The following is a 16,823-nucleotide window of genomic DNA, read 5'->3' as shown; positions in this document are numbered from 1 at the left end:
TTTTGTATTGAATGGACCCAATTTGTGACATGGGGGGGTGGTGACAGCCCTGGGATGGTGACAGTGCCAACCCCATGGTGGTACAGCCAACCCCCATGGTGGCACTGCCAAACCCCCTCCATGGTGACACTGCCAACACCCCCCCCCTGTGATGGTGACAGTGCCAACCCCCCCCGGGTGGCACTGCCACCTTCCCCTTGGTGGCACTGCCAGCCCCAGGATGGTGACACTGCCAGCACCCCCATGGTGACACTGCCATCTCCTCCCCCCCCCCCCCCCGAGATGGTGGCACTGCCAACCCCCCCAGGACAGGGGGAATCTGGGACACAGAGGGAGCGGGAAGGCCCCGGAAGGGGACAGGGGAGGGGACAATGGGGGGGGGTGACAATGGGGAAAGGGGACGGAAGGGACAGGGGAGGGGACAGTGGGGGGGGGGGGACAGGGGAAACAGAGGGACAATGGGGGGCACAGAAGGGACAGAGGAGGGGACAGTGGGGGGGGGGTGGCAGTGGGGAGGGGACAATGGGGACAATTGGGGGACAATGCTGGGGTGACAGTGCGAAGGGGACACGGGACAGAGGGATGGAGGGGAGGGGAGGGGAGAGAGGTGACATGAGGGGGTTGGGCGGGGCTCAGACTGGGCGCGTCCAAAGTGGGCGTGGTCCGTGGGCGTGGCCAAGGTTAATGAAATAAAAGATAACTTAAAATTTTAAAAATTAAATTTATTAAAAATAAATAAAAAAACAAAATAAAAAGCATAAAGTGCTGGAAAGTGCTGGAAAAGTTCCAGAAACTGAAGTGACGTAAAGCGCGACTGTCGCAAAACTGCCGTAAAGCGCGGCTGTCATTAAAGGTGCCGTAAAGCACGACTGTCATTAAAGGTGTTGTAAAGCGCAACTGTCGTAAAAGGTGTTGTAAAGCGCAACTGTCGTAAAAGGTGTTGTAAAGCGCAACTGTCGTAAAAGGTGCCATAAAGCGCGGCTGTCATTAAAGGTGCCGTAAAGCACGGCTGTCATTAAAGGTGCCGTAAAGCGCGGCTGTCATTAAAGGTGTTGTAAAGCGCGGCTGTCATTAAAGGTGCCGTAAAGCGCGACTGTCGTAAATACGGCCGTAAAGCGTGGCTGTCATTAAAGGTGCCGTAAAGCGCGACTGTCGTAAAAGGTGCCGTAAAGCGCGGCTGTCGCTCCCGGCACCGAGCGGGACTGCTTTGTGTCACGGTTCTCCCGCACAGCCGCAGCCACGCACGCAAAGGAGGGGGAGGCTGGAATGTGACAGCTGCTTTCATAAATACAGCACGGACAGGGAATTATTTCGCCCCTGCAAATGCCAACCCTTTTATCTTTTGTGTTGGGATAATTGTTTTTAAAATTTTGAATTATCTTTTGATCATTTTCAACTAACAGACTGGGGTGAAGTCAGAAGAAAGAAGAAAGTCTAAACCCACTTTGTATTTCTTGTCTCATATTGTCCTAATTCAAATTGTCCAAATTATTATCACTCTAATTGTATCACTATTTTTATAACCATTTTATTACTATTCAACTTTTTACATTTTAAAAACAACTGTTCACAAACAGCTCCAGAGTCTCCCCCAGTGTTTGGGACAGATTTCTCGACCCAAAATGAGACACTCAACCCTGAAAATTCACCAGCATTAATCCCAAAATTAGAAAAGTCACAAAAATCTTTTGATAATTTTCAACTAAGAGACTGGGATTGTGAAAAACGCCAATCACTTGGTTTTAAAATTTTTAAAAGTATAATAGTGTTATAAAAATAGTAATACAATTAGAGTAATAATAATTTGGACAATTTGAATTAGGACAATATGAGACAACAAACACAAAGAGGATTTAGACTTTCTTCTTTGTTCTGACTTCATCCCAGTCTGTTAGTTGGAAATCATAAAAAGATAATTTTCAAAATGATGATTCAAAATTTTAAAAAGAGTTTGAGAACATGGAAACCAGAAGGGAGGTTGAAATGAGAGCAAGCTTTGAGATCCCTCCGTTATGAAACAACAGGAAAACAATGAATCCCCTTTAATGGAACAATCCCTCTGCAAGCAGGCAGGTCCAAGGGTCAGAGCTGACCCTACAGCCTGGCAGGAGGGGCCAAAGAGGAGATTTTAGGGTTTCCAAAGAGGAGATTTAAACCCCAAATCCCAAAAGGCCCCCTTCGCAATAAACCCCAAACCCCAGCAGGCCCCTGCACCCAGGCCCTTCGCACTAAACCCCAAATTCCAAAATGCCCTTTGCATTAAACCCCAAATCCCAAAAGGTTTTTTGCAATAAACCCCAAATCCCAGCAGGGCCCTGCACCCAAACCCTTTGCAATAAACCCCAAATTCCAAAATCCCCCTGCACCCAAACCCTTTGCAATGAACCCCAAACCCCAAAAGGTTTTTTGCAATAAACCCCAAATTCCAAAATGCCCTTTGGAATAAACCCCAAATCCCAGCAGGGCCCTGCACCCAAACCTTTTGCAATAAACCCCAAATCCCAAAAGGATTTTTTCAATAAACCCCGAATCCCAAAAGTCCCTTTGCAATAAACCCCAAACCGGTGCCAGCAAAACCCCAAGCTCGGGGTCCCCCCCACTCCCTTGGCCCCCAATTTTCACCACATGGGGAGGGGTCTCTGCCCCCCACCCCAGGACCCCCCTATGTGGGTGGGGGTCCCCCCAAGGGGACAAAGGGGGGAAGCCCCAGCCCCATTTTCCTCCAGAACTGTAAATAAAGGGTGGAACCGAGTGGCTGCTCCAGGAGGATTTGGGGAGTGGGAGCTGGGGGGTCCTGGGGGGGGCGGCAGAATTTGAGGAGGGGTCCTGCCCCCCCCCCCCCCCCATGAGCGTTTTTAGGTGTTTTTAAGAAAAGCAGCAATAAAAACTTTAATAAAAACTTTAATGAAAACTTTCCTGTTTCGCATTGAACGGCCCCGATTTGTGACATGGGGGGGGGGGGGGGGGGCGGGGGTCGTGTGTCCCCCTCCCCCCAAAAGGGGTGACATGGATGGGACACGGGGGGGACACAGAGGTGGTGGCACTGCCACAGTGCCAACCCCCCCCCCCCATGGTGGCACTGCCAACACCCCCCCCCGGGATAGGGGGAATCTGGGACACCGGGAGGCCCCGGAGGGGACAGAGGGGACAGAGGGACAATGGGGGCAATGGGGGCAATGGGGGGGACAAGAGGGAGGTGACAATGGGGAGGGGACAGGGGACAGTGGGGGGGACAGAGAGGGCAGAGGGACAATGGGGGGGACAGAGGGACAATTGGGGGGACAGAGGGGACAGAGGGACAATGGGGGGGACAGGTGGGAAGAGACAATGGGGACAATGGGGTGGGGACATTGGGGAGGGGACAGAGGGACAATCAGGAGGGGACAGAGGGGACAGGGGGACAATGGGGGCAGTGGGGTGGGGACAATGAGGGGGGACAATCAGGAAGGGACAGGGGGGACAGAGGGGGGACAGGGGAGGCGACAATCGGGAAAATGGGGAAGGGACAGAGGCGGGGACAGAGGGACAATGGGGGGACAAGCGGGGGGTGACAATGGGGAGGGGTCAGGGGTGACAATGGGGGGGGACAGTGGGGAAAATGGGGAGGGGACAGAAGTGGGGAACAGTAGGGAGGGGACAGAAGGACCAGGGGAGGGGACAATGGGGGGGTGACAGTGGGGAGGGGACAGGGAGGGGACAGTGGGGGGGGGAGCGGGGAGGGGGACGGGGAGGTGACAATGGGGAAAATGGGGAGGGGACAGAAGGGAGAGGGGAGGCGACAATCGGGACAATGGGGTGGGGACAGAGGGGGGGACAGAGGGGAGGGGACAATGGGGTGGGGACAGAGGGACCAGGGGAGGGGACAGTGGGGACAATAGGGAGGGGACAATGAGGAGGGGACAGAGGGGAGGGGACAGAGGTGACACGGGGGGGGGATGGGCTTGGCAGAGGGGTTGCGAATGGGGGGGGTGGGCTCCGAGTGGGCGTGTCCAACGCGGGCGCGGTTTGTGGGCGTGGCCAGGGTGGGCGTGGCCAAAGCGGGCGTGTCCTCCCCGCCCCCGAGGCGATGGCGCTGGCGGCGGCTCTGGGGGCGCTGCTGGGGGCGCTGGGGCTGGGGGCGCTCCTGGGGCCCCCCGGCCCCGCTCTGGGGGCGCTCCTGGCCGCTCTGGGGGTTCTGGCGGCGCTGCAGCGGCTCCTCCGGCCGCACCTCTGGGCCGATCTCTCGTTCGCGCTGCGGGCGCTGCGGGTGCGGCGGCGGGCGCGGCGCGGCCCCGGGGGCTGCGTGGTGTCCCGGTTCCTGCGGGCGGCCCGGGAGGCTCCGGCGCGGCCGTTCCTGCGGTTCCGGGGACGGGCGGAGCCGCTGGGCAGCGCGGCGCGGAGCGTGGCCAGGGTGGCGAACGCGCTGCGGGCGCTGCGGGCCCCGCCGAGGCCCGGCGACACCGTGGGGCTGCTGGTCGGTAACGAGCCCCGGTTCGTGTGGGGGTGGTTCGCGCTGGCGGCGCTCGGAGCCCGCCCGGCCTTCCTGGGAACGGCGCTGAGACCGGCGGGGCTCCGGCACTGCCTGAGGGGCTGCGGGGCCACGGCGCTGCTGGTGGCGGATGGTGAGAAACGGGGGAGAACCGGGGCATAACGGGGGGACCGGGGTGCGCCGGGAGGGGAGCGGAGGGACGCCGGGGAGACCGGGGGATAGCGGGAGGGGAGCGGGGATGTGGGGAAAAAGGGCCCGGAGGAAGCGGGGGGACCGGGAGGGGACCGAGGAATGGAGGGGGAAAGGCACCGGGGAGACCGGGGGCACCGGGGGATAACGGGGGGCACCGGGGGGACACCGGGAAGGGAGTGGGGAACGTGGGGAAAAGGGCCCGGAGGAACCGGGGGGATACCGGGGGTACCGGGAGGGGACCGGGGAATAATGGAGGGGGAAAGGCACGGGGGGGAGCGGGGAATAATGGGGGGACACCGAAGGGACCGGGAAGGGAACCGAGGAATGGAGAGGGAAAGGCACCGATGGGACCGGGGGATAACGGCGAGGCACCGGGAGGGGAGCGGGGAACGTGGGGGGAAAAGGGCCCGGAGGACGCGAGGAGATTTTGGGGCCCGGGGATAACGGGGGGACACCGAGGGGACCGGGAAGGGAACCGAGGAATGGAGAGGGAAAGGGACCGGGAAAACCGGGGGGACCGGGGAGTGCGGGAATCCCGGGGTATAACGGAGACAGAGCGGGGATACCGGGGCATGAGAGGACGGGGAACCGGAGTGGGACCAGGGGAGTAAAGAACGGGGACGAGGGGAACGAGGAGTGGGTGGCACTTGGGGCACCGGGGATGGCACCGGGGACGGGCTGGTGGCACCGGGAGTGGTCGATGGTGGCACCGGGGATGGGATGGTGGCCCCGGGTTTGGGTTGGGTGGCACCGAGGATGGCGTGGTGGCACCGGGAACGGGGTGGCGGCCCCAGGGATGAGCTGATGGCACCACGGGTCGATGGTGGCACCGGGGATTGATGAGCCGGTGGCACCAGGGATGGCACCGGAGATGGCCCGGTGGCACCGGGGGTAGGATGGGGTGGTGGCGCTGAGGGCAGGGTGGTGGCACCATGGAGGCGCCGGGGTTGGGGTGGTGACACCGGGGATGGGCCGGTGGCACCGGGGGTAGGATGGTGACACCGGGGATGGGGTGGTGGCACTGAGGGCAGGGTGGTGGCACCATGGAGGCGCCGGGGTTGGGGTGATGACACCGGGGATGGGCCGGTGGCACCGGGGATGGCGCTGCGGACGGAGCGGTGACCCCGGTGCCCCCGAGCTGCCCGCACTCTCTGCCGCCCCCCAGACCTGCTGGGCTCGGTGGCGCCGCTGCTGCCCGCCCTGCGGGAGGACGGCGTGGCCGTGTGGGTGCTCGGGCCGGGGCCGTGCCCCGAGGGCGCCCTGGCCCTGCAGGAGCTGCTGGACGCGGCCTCGGAGCAGCTGCGGCCCGAGGAGCTGTGGGAGCCCGAGGACATGAACGCCACGTGCCTGTACATCTTCACCTCGGGCACCACGGGTACGGCCGCGCCCCCTCCCATCGCACTTTTAGCAAACTGGCACCGGGGGTGGCACCGGGGATGGGGCGGTGGCACCGGGCACGGGCTGATGGCACCGGGAGTCAGTGGTGGCGCCGGGCATTGATGGGGTGGTGACACCAGGGTTAGGCTGGTGGCATCGAGGATGGGCTGGTGGCACCGGGAGTGGGGTGGTCACACCGGGGATAGTGTGGTGGCACCGGGGATGGCACCGGGAGTGAGGTGATGGCACCGGGGGTAGGGATGATGGCGCCGGGGATGGCCTGACGGCACCGGGAACGGGCGGGTGACACCGGCGGTGGACCGGTGGCACCGGGGATGGCACTGGGGATGGGGTGGTGGCACCAGGGGTGTGCTGATGGCACCGGGGGTAATGTAGTGGTACTGGGGATGGCCCCGGGGGTTGACGGGTTGGTGGCACCGGGAATGGGATGATGGCACCGGGGATGGGGTGGCGACACCGGGGATGGCACTGGGGATGAGGTGGTGGCACTGGGAGTGGGGTGGTGACACCAGGGATGGGCTGGTGGCACCGGGGACGGGCTGGTGGCACCGAGGGTCGATGGTGACCCCGGGGACGGCACCGGGGATGGGGTGGTGGCACCGGGGATGGAGCGGTGGCACCAGGGGTCAATGGTGGCACTGAGGATGGGGTGGTGTCACCGGGAGTGAGGTGATGGCACCGGGGATGGCACCGGGGATGGGGTGGTGGCACTGGGAGTGGGGTGGTGACCCCAGGGATGGGCTGGTGGCACCGAGCGTGGCACCGAGGTTGGACTGGTGGCACCAGCGATGGCGTGGTGGCGCCAGGGATGGGCTTTATAAAACTTTTATAAAATTTTATCGATTTTTATACCGTTTTATTTTTAAAAAATTCCATTTTTTTCCCCTCGCAGGGCTCCCCAAGGCCGCCCGCGTGTCCCACCTCAAGGCCGTCATGTGCCTCAGCTTCTACGAGCTGGTGGGAGCGTCCAGCAGGGACGTGGTGTACCTGGCACTGCCCCTCTACCACATGGCAGGGGCCCTGCTGGGCATCGTGGGCTGCCTGGGCATCGGTCAGTGGGCACTGAGGGTGGTTTGGGGGTGGTTTTGGGGTGTTTTGAGGTGTTTTTGGGGTGGTTTTGGGGTGGTTTTGGGGTGGTTTTGGGGTCCTGCTGGGCATCGTGGGCTGCCTGGGCATCAGTAAGTGGGCACAGGGCACCAGGAGGGCACTGGGGGTGTTTGGGGTGTTTTGGGGTGTTTTGGGGTGGTTTTGGGGGTGTTTTGGGGGTGGTTTGGGTATTGTATTGGGAGGTGTTTTGGGGGTGGTTTTGGGATGTTTTGGGCGTGTTTTTCGAGTTGTTTTTGGGGATGTTTTGGGGGATGATTTTGGGGTGTTTTGGGGGATATTTTGGGGGTGGTTTTGTGGGTGTTTGGGGATGTTTTGGGGACGTTTTTGGGGTGTTTTGTGGGTGTTTTGGTGTTTTATGGGGGGGTGTTTTGTGGGTGTTTTGGGGATGTTTTTGGGGGTGTTTTTTGGGATGTTTTGGGGATGTTTTTGGGGTGTTTTGGGGGATATTTTGGGGGTGTTTTTGGGGTTGTTTGGGGGTATTTTGGGAATGCTTTTGGGGTTTTTTTGGGGATGTTTTTGGGGATGTTTTTGGGGATGTTTTGGGGATATTTTGGGGATGTTTTGGGGATGTTTCAGGGGTGTTTTTGGGAGGTTTTGGGGGTGTTTTTGGGGATGTTTTGGGGATGCTTTTGGGGATTTTTCGGAGTGTTATTGGGGGTGATTTTGGGGAGGTTTTGTGGGTGTTTTGGGGATGTTTTGGGGGGTGTTTTTTGGGATGTTTTGGGGATGTTTTTGGGGTGTTTTGGGGGATATTTTGGGAATGCTTTTGGGGGTGTTTCGGAATGTTTTTGGGGATATTTTGGGGATGTTTTGGGGATGTTTCAGGGGTGTTTTTGGGATGTTTTTGGGGGTGTTTTTGGGGATGTTTTGGGGATGTTTCAGGGGTGTTTTTGGGATGTTTTTGGGGGTGTTTTTGGGGATGTTTTGGGGATGCTTTTGGGGATTTTTCGGAGTGTTATTGGGGGTGATTTTGGGGAGGTTTTGTGGGTGTTTTGGGGATATTTTGGGGGTGTTTTAGGAGTATTTTGGGTGTGTTTTGGGCGTGGTTTTGGTATTGTATTGGGGGATGTTTTGTGGGTGTTTTGGGGATATTTTGGGGGTGTTTTGGGGCTGATCCCCCCCCTCTCCATGCCGCAGGAGCCACGTGCGTGCTGAAGGAGAAGTTCTCGGCCAGCCAGTTCTGGGAGGATTGCCGCGCCGAGGGCGTCACCGTGTTCCAGTACATCGGGGAGCTCTGCCGCTACCTCGTCAACCAGCCGCAGGTCGGGGGGACGGAATGGGGGTCCCGGGGGGCTCCCGGGGGTTCCCGGGGGGGTCCCGGGGGCCCCCTGGAGCTGACGGTGGTCCTGGGCTGGGAGGGGGTGCCGGGGGCAGCCCCGGAGCTGTGGAGGGGTCCCGGGGGTTTCTCCGAAGCTGGGGGAGGGTCCCGGCTGGGTGGGGGTGTCCTGGGGGGTTCCCCAGGCTGGGGAGGGGGTCCTGGGGGTCTCCCCCAGATCTGAGGGTGTCCCGGGGGTTCCCGGTGCTGACAGTGGCCCCGGGCCGGTCACGGGGGGTTCCCGGTGCCCCCGAGGGTTCCTGGTGGTCCTGGGGGGTTCCCAGTGCTGACAGTGATCCCGGGGGCTTCCCAGTGGTCCTGGGGGGTTCCCGGTGGTCCCAAGGGGTTAATGGTGCTGACGGTGCCCCCGAGGGATTCCCGGTGTTCCCGAGGGGTTCCCGGTGTTCCCGAGGGGTTCCTGGTGGTCCCGAGGGGTTCCTGGTGGTCCCAAGGGGTTCCTGGTGTTCCCGAGGGGTTCCCGGTGGTCCCGAGGGGTTCCTGGTGGTCCCAAGGGGTTCCCGGTGTTCCCGAGGGATTCCCGGTGTTCCCGAGGGATTCCTGGTGGTCCCGAGGGGTTCCCGGTGGTCCCGGGGGGTTCCCGGTGTTCCCGGGGGGTTCCTGGTGTTCCCGGGGGGTTCCCGGTGCTGACAGTGCCCCTGAGGGATTCCTGGTGTTCCCGAGGGGTTCCCGGTAGTCCCGAGGGGTTCCCGGTGTTCCCGAGGGGTTCCCGGTGTTCCCGGGGGGTTCCCGGTAGTCCCGAGGGGTTCCCGGTGTTCCCGGGGGGTTCCCGGTGTTCCCGGGGGGTTCCCGGTGCCCCGAGGGTTCCCGGCGCTGACGTTCCCCCCCCAGCGCCCCGCGGAACGGCAGCACCGGCTCCGGCTGGCCGTGGGCAGCGGGCTCCGGCCCGACGTGTGGCGCAGCTTCCAGCGGCGCTTCGGGCCCGTGCGCATCGTGGAGACGTACGGCATGAGCGAGGGCAACGTCACCCTGTTCAACTACACCGGCACCCCCGGCGCCGTGGGCCGCTGCTCCGCCGTCTACAAGGTCTGCAAATACAGAAATGTATAAATATAAATATATAAATATATAAATAAATATCAATATATAACTATATAACGTGACCCTGTTCAACTACACCGGCACCCCTGGTGCAGTGGGCCGCTGCTCCGCCATCTACAAGGTCTGCAAATATATAAATATAAATATATAGATATATAAATATATAAATATATAAATATATAAATATATAAATATATAAATATATAAATATATAAATATATAAATAAATATATAAATATATATATAAATATATATATAACTATATAACGTGACCCCGTTCAACTACACCGGCACCCCCGGCGCAGTGGGCTGCTGCTCCGCCATCTACAAGGTCTGCAAATATAGAAATATAAATATATAGATATATAAATATATGAATATATAAATATATAAATATATAAATATATAAATATATAAATATATAAATATATAAATATATAAATATATATATAAATATATAACGTGACCCCGTTCAACTACACCGGCACCCCTGGTGCAGTGGGCCGCTGCTCCGCCATCTACAAGGTCTGCAAATATAGAAATATAAATATATAGATATATAAATATATGAATATATGAATATATAAATATATAAATATATAAATATATAAATATATAAATATATAAATATATAAATATATAAATATATAAATATATAAATAAATATATAAATATATATATAAATATATAACGTGACCCCGTTCAACTACACCAGCACCCCCGGCGCCGTGGGCCGCTGCTCCGCCGTCTATGAGGCCTGCCAGGAAAATATATATGTGAAAATATTTATTTTTTAGAGGAAATATGTAAATATATAAATACATAAATATATAAAATATGTAAAATATATAAATATATACAAATATATAAGATATAAATGTATAAATAATTACATAAATATATTAAAATATAAATATATAAAATATATAAAATTTATAAATATATAAATAAATATATAAATAATATATAAATATGTAAATATATAAATATATAAATATATAAATATGTAAATATATAAATATGTAAATATATAAATATATAAATATATTTTTATATAAATATATAAATAATATATAAATATATAAATCGCTGCAGCGCCATCTACAAGGTCTGCACGGAAAATAGACCATGAAAATATATTTATTTTATAAGGAAATATGTAAATATACAAATATATAAAAATATAAAACCTATAAATATAAATATATAAATATATACATATATAAATATATAAATATATAAATATATATAAATATATATAAACATATATATTAATATATATTAATATATAAATTATAAATATATTATATATAATATAAATTTATACGATATATAAAATATAAATATATAAATATATAAATATATAAATACATAAATATATTATTTAAATTTAATTTACCATTTTTATTTTATTTTCATTAATAAAAATAACCCTTCCCACCCCTGTCCCAGCTCTTCTCCCCGTTCGAGGTCGTTCGTTACGACGTCGCTGCCGGGGAACCGGAGCGGGACCGCAACGGGCGCTGCATCCGCGCCAGGACGGGTGAGCAGCGGGCACGGGGGCACCTGGAGTGCCGAAAAATTGTGGATATTAATCAGAACCGATAGCCAAACACTCCCTGACAGTTCAGAGTTAGAAACTGTGAGTTTATTGTGGGATAACTCCCAAAATTCTCTAAGTTCCCTGAATTTTGTGTGTCCCCGTGCCCTCAGGTGAGACGGGGCTGCTGATCGCGCCGGTGACCCCCCGGTTAAAATAATTAATACATTTTTAATTAGCTCCAAATTCTCTAAATCCCTTAAATTTTGTGTCGGACACCCCGGTTAAAATAATTAATATATTTTTAATTAGCTCCAAATTCTCTAAATCCCTTAAATGTTGTGTCCCCGTGCCCTCAGGTGAGACGGGGCTGCTGATCGCGCCGGTGACGCCCCAGTTAAAATAACTAATATATTTTTAATTAACTCCAAATTCTCTAAATCCCTTAAATTTTGTGCTGCTGTGCCCTCAGGTGAGACGGGGCTGCTGATCGCGCCGGCGACGCCCCGGTTTAAATAATTAATATATTTTTAATTAGCTCCAAATTCTCTAAATCCCTTAAATTTTGTGTCGGACACCCCGGTTAAAATAATTAATATATTTTTAATTAACTCCAAATTCTCTAAATCCCTTAAATTTTGTGTCCCCGTGCCCTCAGGTGAGACGGGGCTGCTGATCGCGCCGGTGACGCCCCAGTTAAAATAACTAATATATTTTTAATTAACTCCAAATTCTCTAAATCCCTTAAATTTTGTGCTGCTGTGCCCTCAGGTGAGACGGGGCTGCTGATCGCGCCGGCGACGCCCCGGTTTAAATAATTAATATATTTTTAATTAGCTCCAAATTCTCTAAATCCCTTAAATTTTGTGTCGGACACCCCGGTTAAAATAATTAATATATTTTTAATTAGCTCCAAATTCTCTAAATCCCTTAAATGTTGTGTCCCCGTGCCCTCAGGTGAGACGGGGCTGCTGATCGCGCCGGTGACGCCCCGGACGCCGTTCCTGGGCTACGCGGGCAGCCGGGAGCTCTCGGAGCAGAAATTGCTCCGCGGGGTTTTCACCGAGGGCGACGAATTCTTCAACACCGGGGACCTGGTGGAGCAGGACCGGGAGCAGTTCGTGCGCTTCCGGGACCGCACCGGGGACACCTTCAGGTGCCGGGGACACCCCGGGCTGGGGACGAACCCAGGGAGACCCCCAGAACCCCCCCCGGGGTGGGGACAAACCCAGGGACACCTCCAGGGACACCCCTGGGATGGAGACACCCCCATGGGGTGGGGAGACCCCCAGGGACACCCCCAGAGCCCCCCCTGAGACAGGGACACCCCCAGGGACCCCCTGAGACAGGGACACGCCCAGAGCCCCCCTCCCCACAATGGGGACATCTCCAAGGACAGGGACACCCCCAGAGCCCCCCTCCCCGTAATGGGGACACCCCCAGAGCCCACTCCTCAAAATGGGAAACCCCCAGAGACACCCCTGTGATGGGGACACCCCCAGGGACACTCCCAGAGCCCCCTCCCTGTATGGCCAGGGATGGGGAGACCCCCAAAGCCCCCCCCCCCCAGGACAGGGACACCCCCAGGGACATCCCCGAGATGGGGAGACCCCCAGGGACGCCCCCAGGACAGGGACACCCCCCCGGGATGGGGACAACCCTAGGGACACCCCCAGGGTGAGGAGACCCCCAGGGACACCCCTCTGAATGGGGACACCCCCAGAGCCACCCCCAGGACAGGGACACCCCCAGAGACCCTTCTGGGATGGGGAGACCCCCAAGGACACCCCCAGAGTCCCCTCGCCACAACGGGGACACTTCCAGGGACATCCCTGAGATGGGGACGCCCCCAGACCCCCCTCCCTGCACGGCCAGGGGGGCTCAGCCCTGTGGAATGTTCTGGGCTTGGCTCAGAAGAAGTCGGGGGTCCGGGGGGGGTCCCTGGATGTGTTTGGGGGTCCTGGGGGGTCCCTGGATGTGTTTGGGGGTCCCTGGATGTGTTTGGGGGTCCTGGGGGGTCCCTGGATGTGTTGGGGGTCCGGGGGGGGTCCCTGGATGTGTTTGGGGGTCCTGGGGGGTCCCTGGATGTGTTTGGGGGTCCGGGGGGGTCCCTGGATGTGTTTGGGGGTCCCTGGATGTGTTTGGGGGTCCTGGGGGGTCCCTGGATGTGTTTGGGGGTCCTGGGGGGTCCCTGGATGTGTTGGGGGTCCGGGGGGGTCCCTGGATGTGTTTGGGGGTCCTGGGGGTCCCTGGATGTGTTTGGGGGTCCCTGGATGTGTTTGGGGGTCCGGGGGGGTCCCTGGATGTGTTTGGGGGTCCGGGGGGGTCCCAGGGGTGCTCAGGGGGTCCCCATTAAACGTTTTCCTCTCCCCGCCCCAGGTGGAAGGGTGAGAACGTGGCCACCACCGAGGTGACCGAGGCGCTGCTGGCCCACGAGTCCCTGCAGGACGCCACCGTCTACGGGGTCACCGTGCCCGGTACGGCCACCCAGTGTCCCCCCAAATGTCCCCAAAATATCCCCTAATATCCCCAGTGTCCCCAAGTGTCCCCCCAAATGTCCCCAATGTCCCCAATGTCTCCAAATGTCCCCAATTATCCCCAGTGCCCCCAAGTATCCCCCCAAATGTCCCCAATGCCCCCAACACCCCCAATGTCCCAAATGTCCCTAAATATCCCCAATGTCCCAAATGTCCCTGATGTCCCCAATGCCCCTCAGTGTCTCCAATGTCCCCAATCCCCCCAATGCCCCAAATGTCCCCAATGTCCCCGATGTCCCCAATGCCCCTCAGTGTCTCCAATGTCCCCAATCCCCCTGATATCCCCAATCCCCCCAATGCCCCAAATGTCCCAAATGTCCCTAAATATCCCCAATGTCCCCAAATGTCCCCAATGTCCCCAATGTCCCCAATGTCCCCAATCCCCCCAATGTCCCCAATGTCCCCAAATGTCCCCAATGTCCCCAATGTCCCCAATGTCCCCAATGTCCCCAATGCCCCTCAGTGTCCCCAATGTTCCCGATGTCCCCAATGTCCCCAATGTCCCCAATGTCCCCTGCAGGACACGAGGGCCGGGCGGGCATGGCCGCTCTCGTTCTGCGCCCCGGGCGCTCCCTGGACGGCCCCGGGCTGTACCGGCACCTGGAGCGGCTCCTGCCGCCCTACGCGCGGCCCCGCTTCCTGCGGCTGACGGTACCGGGACAACGGGGGGTGCTGGGGGGTCCTGGGGTACCGGGGGTACCGGGGAATGGGGTACCGGGGGTACCGGGGACACCTGGAGCGGCTCCTGCCGCCCGACGCGCGGCCCCGCTCCCTGCGGCTGACGGTACCGGGGGATAACGGGGGTACCGGGGCATTTCTGGGGGGTCCCCGGGGGATGCTCGAGGGTCCTGGAGGGTCCCCGGGGGTCCCTGGGGGTGCTCAGAGGTCCTTAAAGGTCCTGGGGGGCTCTCCGGGGGGTGCTCAGGGGGTCCCGGGGGTGCTCAGGGGGTCCCTGGGGGTGCTCAGGGGGTCCTGGGGGTGTTTAGGGGTCCCTGGGGGTGCTCAGGGGGTCCCTGGGGGTGCTCAGGGGGTCCTGGGGGTGTTTAGGGGTCCCTGGGGGTGCTCAGGGGTCCTGGGGGGTGCTCAGGGGTCCTGGGGGTGTTTAGGGGTCCCGGGGGGTGCTCAGGGGGTCCCAGAGGGTGCTCGGGGGTCCCGGGGGTGCTCAGGGGGGCGTTCAGGGGTGATTGGGGTTGCTCGGGGGTTCCGGGGAGTGCTTGAGGGGTCCCCGGGGGTGCTCGGGATGTGCTCAGGGGTCCCTGGGGATCTTGGGGGTCCTCGGGATGTGCTCAGGGGGGTCGTGGAGGGTCCCGGGGGTCCCGGGGGATGCTCGGGGGTCTCCAATACACCCCTCTGTGGCCAGGAGGGGCTGGACATGACCGAGACGTTCAAGCAGCAGAAGGCGCGGCTGGCGCGGGACGGCTGCGACCCCGCGCTGGTGGCGGAGCCGCTGCTGCTGCTGGACGAGGCCGCCCGAGCCTTCGTCCCGCTGGACGCCGAGCGCTGGCAGCGCCTCCGGGACGGCCGCATCCGCGTCTGAGCCCGCCGCGGGGTCCCGTGTCTGAGGCGGGGGTCCCGTGTCCATTTTGGGGCTCCCCGTGTCCATTTTGGGGCTCCCCGTGTCCATTTTGGGGCTCCCCGTGTCTGTCCCGGGGGTCCCCGTGTCCATTTTGGGGCTCCCCGTGTCCATTTTGGGGCTCCCCGTGTCTGTCCCGGGGGTCCCCGTGTCCATTTTGGGGCTCCCCGTGTCTGTCCCGGGGGTCCCCGTGTCAATTTTGAGGTCCCCGTGTCCATTTTGGGGCTCCCCGTGTCTGTCCCGGGGGTCCCCGTGTCCATTTTGAGGTCCCCGTGTCCATTTTTGGGGTCCCCATGTCCATCGTGGGGTCCTTGTGGGCATTTTTGGAGGCCCTGCGTCCGTTTTTGGGGTCCGCTGTCCATCCCAGGGGTCCTCGTGTCTGTCCTGGGCATCCTCATGTCTGTACTGAGGGTCCCCATGTCCATTTCTGGGGTCCCCGTGTCTGCCTTGAGGATCCCCATGTCCATCATGGGCTCCATTGTCAATTTTGGGGGTCCCCGTGTCCATTTTGGGGATCCCAGATCTGTCCTGGGGGTCCTCATGTCGATCCCGGGGGTCCCCGTGTCCATTTTTGGGGTCCCCGTGTCCATTTTTGGGTTCCTGTGTCCATTTTTGGGTCCCTGTGTCCATTTTTGGGTTCCTCTGTCCATTTTTGGGATTCCTGTGTCCATTTTTGGGTTCCTGTGTCCATTTTTGGGGTCCCCGTGTCCATTTTTGGGGTACCCGTGTCCATTTCTGGGGTCCCTGTGTCCATTTTTGGGTTCCTGTGTCCATTTTTGGGGTCCCCGTGTCCATTTTTGGGGTCCCCGTGTCCATTTTTGGGTTCCTGTGTCCATTTTTTGGGTTCCTGTGTCCATTTTTGGGGTCCCCGTGTCCATTTTTGGGTTCCTGTGTCCATTTTTGGGTTCCTGTGTCCATTTTTGGGGTCCCCGTGTCCATTTTTGGGGTTCCTGTGTCCATTTTTTGGGTTCCTGTGTCCATTTTTGGGGTCCCCGTGTCCATTTCTGGGGTCCCCAAATCCGTCCCTGTCCCCCCCCTGCCACCGGTGCCTTCCCCTCCCTCCGGGGGCTCTTTGTACACAAATTTCCCAAATTTTGGGTCTTTTTTTTAGCAAATAAAACTCCTTTTGTAGCAAATCTGGTCCCTGACACCCCCAAATCGGGGACAGGGACACCGAAATTTGTGTCCCCACGTCCTGGAGGATTTTTTGGGGGGCCCACCCTAATTTGCCGCCCTGGTAAATGATTCTTCTCTTAATTAAAAAATTGTTACAAAAGGCCGAAGTTTTAATTAATTTTATTTTTAAGCCTTTCTCCAAAAATTGGGGGATCCTCACCCTCACCCCCTCCCACACTCTGCCATCAGCCCCGAGCTCAAACCCGATGGAAGGGAGGGAAAAAATGGGGAAAATCCTTAAATTTGTGCAAAAAAAACCCCATTTCCACCCACCCCCACCCCAAGCCAGAAACTGGGGTCCAAAATCCTCAAATTGGGGCTGAAATCGTCCAAATTTGGACCAAACCCGACACATGAAAATCCCCAAAGTTGCGCCTGAAAGATGGAAATGGGAATGAAATCCTGCAGATGGGACTGGAAGGCCAAAAATGGGATAAAATTCAGTGATTTTGGGGCTG

The 16,823-nt window shown here is 57.0% G+C and overlaps 1 protein-coding gene across 1 annotated transcript; it reads left to right on the top strand.

Moving 5' to 3' along the window:
- The first annotated feature begins 4,066 nt into the window (after positions 1–4,066).
- Positions 4,067–15,193, top strand: SLC27A3 (solute carrier family 27 member 3). Its single transcript, XM_058821563.1, has 10 exons — positions 4,067–4,601; positions 5,826–6,035; positions 6,951–7,109; positions 8,303–8,427; positions 9,330–9,524; positions 10,992–11,082; positions 12,037–12,235; positions 13,459–13,556; positions 14,137–14,267; positions 14,977–15,193. The coding sequence occupies exons 1-10, from the start codon at positions 4,067–4,069 to the stop codon at positions 15,151–15,153; spliced, it is 1,920 nt and encodes a 639-aa protein (XP_058677546.1). The 3' UTR covers positions 15,154–15,193.
- The last annotated feature ends 1,630 nt before the right edge of the window (positions 15,194–16,823 follow it).

This window comes from Ammospiza caudacuta, chromosome 30 (assembly GCF_027887145.1).
Source record: "Ammospiza caudacuta isolate bAmmCau1 chromosome 30, bAmmCau1.pri, whole genome shotgun sequence".
Lineage (NCBI taxonomy): Eukaryota > Metazoa > Chordata > Aves > Passeriformes > Passerellidae > Ammospiza > Ammospiza caudacuta.
This window is presented reverse-complemented; position numbering and strand designations above follow the sequence as displayed.

Coding starts and splice junctions, on each gene's coding strand:
- SLC27A3 (XM_058821563.1), top strand. CDS start 4,067: ATGGCGCTGGCGGCGGCTCTGGGGGCGCTGCTGGGGGCGCTGGGGCTG. Junction 9,525..10,991: donor GCTGCTCCGCCGTCTACAAG/GTCTGCAAATAC, acceptor CCCCTGTCCCAG/CTCTTCTCCCCGTTCGAGGT. Junction 12,236..13,458: donor CGCACCGGGGACACCTTCAG/GTGCCGGGGACA, acceptor TCCCCGCCCCAG/GTGGAAGGGTGAGAACGTGG.